This window comes from Limanda limanda, chromosome 11 (assembly GCF_963576545.1).
Source record: "Limanda limanda chromosome 11, fLimLim1.1, whole genome shotgun sequence".
In the NCBI taxonomy this organism is placed as follows: domain Eukaryota; kingdom Metazoa; phylum Chordata; class Actinopteri; order Pleuronectiformes; family Pleuronectidae; genus Limanda; species Limanda limanda.
Window position 1 is genome coordinate 23,747,809 of NC_083646.1, and position 5,674 is coordinate 23,753,482.

At 40.2% G+C, this 5,674-nt stretch overlaps 1 protein-coding gene across 1 annotated transcript; it reads right to left on the reverse strand.

The window, feature by feature from the left end:
* Window positions 1-338: 338 nt before the first annotated feature.
* On the reverse strand, window positions 339-3,714 carry LOC133014606 (B-cell receptor CD22-like). Its single transcript, XM_061081871.1, has 5 exons — window positions 3,669-3,714; window positions 3,045-3,389; window positions 2,719-2,946; window positions 696-983; window positions 339-424 (listed from the first exon to the last, which is right to left on the reverse strand). The coding sequence occupies exons 1-5, from the start codon at window positions 3,712-3,714 to the stop codon at window positions 339-341; spliced, it is 993 nt and encodes a 330-aa protein (XP_060937854.1).
* Between the last annotated feature and the right edge of the window lie 1,960 nt (window positions 3,715-5,674).

Below are 5,674 nucleotides of genomic sequence, written 5' to 3' on the forward strand. Positions count from 1 at the left end.
TGTGACAAACTGTAGTTGATCCATTTAAACACAGCAGGCTCCTCCTTACCTTTTATCCACGGGAGATACACGCATCTTCTTACTAGAACAATTAAAGAAGAATAACATTTGAACTATTTGAAATGAAATTCACAAAAAATGAAAGGTGAGATACATAATCTGCATATTCGATGTTGTTTCCTATTTCCTGTCATTTTCTGCTTGAGCAATGCTACTTTTCACGACCCTGGAGGGTTTTTAGGCAATTCTCCTTCACGTTCCCTCAGAAATTATATATTACATCTATTTATTATCTTATATGTGAAAATAAAAAATAAAAAGGGGGATGTGTGTTTAACTTACCAAGCCCAGGTAATAATCATTGTAAGCAACAGCACAATGAAAACTTTGACTCCAAAACCAACACGGAGGATTAAATGGTTAACTGTTGGAGGTAGAAAAAAGTTGAGTGAGGAACAGTATGTTTAGCAAATACTAAAAATAGTTCTGTAAACTGTTGTTTACAGAACTATTGTTGTTGTTTGCCTAAATTTCAGTTTTATTGTATTTTCAAAATGCAGGCAATTTTAACACGCTGGCCTCCCAATCATGTTAGTCTGCAACATTAAAGCTATTGTTCCTAAGTGGACGATGTATCATGCAGCTCATGACTGTGGATCAATAACCCATAATCTTTACCCTCCCTGCATACTCACTGTCTGTTGTGTCTGTTTCATACACCGTCAGCAGCACACCTATTGAGTTGCCTTCCCCCACACTGTTCCTGACCTGGCAAAGGTAGAGTCCAGAGTGGGAAACGTTCACAGAGGGAAGAGACAGCACCTGTCCTGAGCCCACCTGGAGCATGGAGCTGGAAGAATTTTTGTACCAGGTGTAGTTATCTGCTGCAGGGTTAGCTGTGTTGCTGCAGGTCAGACTCACATTGCTGCCCGCTACAATGAGACCAGGATGGCTCATCTCAATTGTCACATTCAATGGAGCATCTGCAAGATAAACAAAGATCAATACACAACCCCCGTGCTATTGTCTACATTCATTCATTCAAGAAAATATGCCTAGATGATGCTGACCAAAGCAAGTCAGGCTGTGGATTGACGTCCATTCAAAGTTTTAAGACCTAATTTGCCATTTTGCAATAGGCCCAATAGTGCTGAGATTTTGATGATAAGATTGATACTGAAACCATAGTAACAGCAGACATTACTTCAATTACTATTTTACAGTTATTAGTATATTCTTTTATTCATACTACAGTTTTTTTCAATTGCATAAACACTAAAATCAAGAGTATTACACAATTATCAAAACCTTACACTCAAGGTGCAAAACATCGGCCCTGATCTGCACCACTACCCGCATCAATTCATGTACATAGACGAGGCAGGGTTCATCCTGACAAAAGCAAGTAGGAGTGGCAGAAATATCATTGGCCACGGGGCTATAATCAATGTCCCAGGGCAACGTTGGGGTAACATCACCCTTTGCGCTGCCATTACACAGAATGGGGTACTCCTCCGTCATGCCAGTTGGGGCTCTTACAACACACCTCACATTCTCACATTTTTGGAGCGATTGCACAACGTCGTCACAGCAGTAAACCACATGCAGCAGATGCAATACATTCTCATCTGGGTAAATGTGTCATTCCGCCGCTCTGCTCTGGTCCAGAACTGGTTTCCACACCATCCACAGTTTACAGTACTATACCTTCCACCATACTCTCCGTTTCTAAACCCAATCAAAGAGTTTTTCTCTGCATGGCGGTGGAGGGTTTACGATCTCTGTGTACTTCACTCACAGTACTCTAACCACTGAGAAATAGAATTGCTAAAAGTATTTGAGGTTAGCAACAGCAGTGTGTAAATGGGTCAAACTGAATTAAGTCATATGAAATGTGTGTGTTTCATATGACCCTAACCCTAACCCCAAAATATGGTTTTGATAAATTAGTGTACACGAGCCCTGTTTTAAAATCGGGCTTAAGTAATCGAGAAAAACTGTAATATCTATTGCATATTAATTTGTGTGATAGTATCTTAGAATTAAGTTTATTAGTGTATATAATAAGTTACTTGATTATATTATATATTTGGAGAGAGAGATGTATAGGTTAAATTGAGTATCATATGTAATATATGGTATTGTGTTTCTTATTTACATTCCCCATGGTTTTTGTTCTTATACCTGCTAGGTGTTTAGATAGAAAGTTGCGTGTTGAACTGTTCTGCTGTGTCAGTGATAATTAAGGAGACTGTAGGAACGAAACTGTAACTAGCATGTCTGTATGATACCAAACAGCTTCCCACAAAACAAAACAAACATATGAGATACAGCATGTTGATTAGTGAACTTTACAGGTGCTGGTAGGCAGATAATGTAACCTTTCAATTCTTAAGCTATTCATTAAACTATTTGTTGGACATAATTAGGTCACACAGAGACATAACTGTTCTGACATTTCAAATAGACCTGTAAATGAATAAAGGTAAACTCGAAACTCCTGGTCTGTAGCGTTTCCCAACAGACCGAGTGGATTTTTTGGTATGGAAAAAAATGTAGAGTTTTGAACTGAGCATCACCTGTGCTAAAATTATGATTTTCTCACTTAATAAATTGTTGTCTTTAAATGTGAGCAGGAAACCAGGAGTCGAACTCTGAATATCACCAGAATACTTATTAAGTAACATTCAATTAACAATGTCATCATGCATTACTTACACTGGACAATTAGAGTCACAGGGTCCGATTTATCTGATTCTTCTCCTTCAATGGCACAGGAATAATTTCCTGAATCCTCTGCCTGAGCCTGAAACACTGGTTTGGCTACGGGGCGTCCATCTTTGAACCAGATTATGCTGGAAGGTTGCTGCTGGCAGGATGTTCTACATTCAAGCTTGATGTCTTCTCCCGCTCTCACTGTGTCTGGGTACATGCTGGCACTCAGCTCTATACATCAATCAGTTGAATAAACAGAGAAGATGATTTGTAGAAAAGCTGTAAGATGTTGTACTTGAAGAATAACATTTCATTTGAAATGATTTTACCTCTGACAGACAGTTGCACTGATTTCTTGCTACGGTATCCAATATTCTCCGTATCAAACCTGAAGTAGTAATGTCCGGTGTCACTTTCCTGCACATCATGGATTGCAATGCTGCAGTTGTGCTTCCGGTCACCAAGATATTCAGTGCGATTTTCATACGAAGGAAGATCTGACAGCTTGAAACGTCTCCAGACGTTCCCCACAATGTCTCCTTTGTACCATCGAGTCTGTAGGACAGTTTCCCCCTCATTGTATCTGTATGAGCATTTGAACTCCACCGACGATCCCTTCAATGCACAAGGATCTGGGTTTTCAAAAGTCACTTCCCTGTAAGAAGTCCCAGTTCCTGCACAGAGTACGAGTCATGCTGTGAAATGTTTAGTATTTGGTGTTGATGATTTACATGCAGATTTGAAAAGAAGAAGAAATTACAATAATTTGAGCAAATTGAAACAAAATACAAAATACTTCGTTCAAGGAAGTGGTTCAAATCTGTTTTCATTTTACTTCAACATCATTATTATGATTCATTTTGTATTTGTCAGGCGGTGCATCTCAACTTTAATATGAATTTACCTTCCTGTTCTTTTCCTTAAAATAAATACTAAAAAAAAGGGTCTCTTACCTTCCCTCATGATCAGAAGCACCAGCACCGTGGTCATCCTCTCCATATCGGGGAGACAGACAGTGAACAGAATAAATCAGAAAGTGCGGAACGAGGAGACGGAACAACTCAGAGTTCTGCTAATTTAAAAGTTAAGATCGACTCAGAATAGAGGCCCTGAGGCACGAGCGTGTTGCTGACAATATATGCAAGAGTGAGTGTGAAGTGAGTCAGCGAGAACATTTTTACAGGAAGCAGTAAAGAGACCAAAAGTAGAAAAAGTAGAGACTTGAAATTTACTTCAGAAGCATTGCTGCATTTAGCTCAAGGCTCCCCTGTGCCAAAGTTTGACCTCACAGACCTGCTAGCATGGATGTACTCATAGAAATGTCAATGAAAAAATCTCTTCTTTCTCTTTTAGCTTCATATAATTCATGGTCTCAATATTGTAACGCAAAACAACACACTATAATTGAACAGGCACAAGTGCGCAGTGGAAAGTGATGCAATTTCTGATTTGATGTCAGCATGTTAACCTACTTATTTAAAAGTAAAAGTGAGTTGCCCAAGTGAATAAATCTCTATCATCTAATACAGAGAGGTAGTAAAGTAATGGAGACCAAAGGAGTGTGTACGTGTATACTTGTGACCTTGTCAGGACCAGTATACGTCATGGTGTAGTCCTGAACCCGGTCCTAATGAGTTCCTCCTGATTTCAAAACCTTTTTTTTAATGTGAGGGGTCCAGTGCGAGTTGGGATTAGGTTGATGTTGGGGTTAGGTCCTGGTTAAGGTCAGGGTCAGGTTTTGGTTAGGTCTTTCACAACAAATGGAGGCCAATGTGAAGTCCTCATAAGGACAGCTGCGAAAACCTCTTTGTGTATGTGTAACGGCCCCCCCGCTTCTCCATACAAACTTCTGAGTCTCTTGGCTGATGTACACGGCTCTTTATTTTTGTATCTGGCCTGCCGTAGTAGCACCGTAAAACTGTAATGACAGTTTACAAGTAACAAAGATTTTAATCATTAAAACCAAACACTAACGTTTAAAATACAACGAACAAACAAATCGCCACGTGAGACACATCCGACTCGTTAACGTGACATAGCGACTCCCTTCCGCACCACCCGCAGCAAAGTAAATTGGACCAGCTTCCTTACCTCGTTCCGCTTGGCGAGGGGTGTTAAGCTATTGTAGTTTGGATGGTTCTGAGGTCCGAGAAGTGCCGCAAGGCTGGCGTCCGGTTTGGTTTCCGCTCCTGATCTGCGCCGGGCTGTACGGCCGGTATTTTATTGCACTGGGGCGGAACGGAACGAGGGATCTGGTGTGTCGATTAAAACCATCCGCTCCTTTGCTGCAGGTATTAATGCGAGGGGAGTCGCTACGTGTAAAGACAATAAAATAAAACTGAAAATACCCCAAGGCCTAGCTGCACATAACGTCAAAATAAACCGAACCCAAAATAGCAGAATAAACAGTATGCATAAACTGGCTGGTTGTGCTGACAGTTACAGTATGTGTGTTTGTGTGTTTTGTGTGTGTGCCTGTATTGCTATGCGGACCAGCTATTAATGTCTCACGTTGAGCCTGCTCAACTTGTTTCTCATTGTTAGACATCTGGCTCGTAAAGCAGGAAGATGTCCACATTCTTTCAGATGCCTTGTTGTTTTCTACCTGCTTTGACTGGCAGGATGGAGTGATGCAGACAGAGGTGAGGACAGGGTAATTTTTTCGCGGAGACACTAACAATCTAAGGACATATAGAGGGGTCTCGATACTTGCCTTGGCCATTATAGAAGACTTTTGAGGAGATACACTCAACAAAAATAGGGAAGTATTCATAAACGCTGTCAAATCTTCAAATAAGGAAGCTGCTAGCAAACCTGCTAAGGAAGTTTCACTTCATTTTGCAGTTAGTGATAATGATCCATCGGTTTTGATGCTCATTCTGTACATTTTGAGTTTGTTTTTTTTCGGTTATATTTATTAAATGATGTAAAATAAAAGCTTGATTTTACAACATGTTTA

Excerpts from the sequence above, each read along its gene's own strand:
- LOC133014606 (XM_061081871.1), bottom strand. The coding sequence starts at position 3,714 with ATGGAGAGGATGACCACGGTGCTGGTGCTTCTGATCATGAGGGAAG. Across the intron at positions 2,947-3,044 it reads AGTGCAACTGTCTGTCAGAG|AGCTGAGTGCCAGCATGTAC; the intron begins GTAAAATCATTT and ends ATTGATGTATAG. Across the intron at positions 425-695 it reads TGAAACAGACACAACAGACA|TTAACCATTTAATCCTCCGT; the intron begins GTGAGTATGCAG and ends TACCTCCAACAG.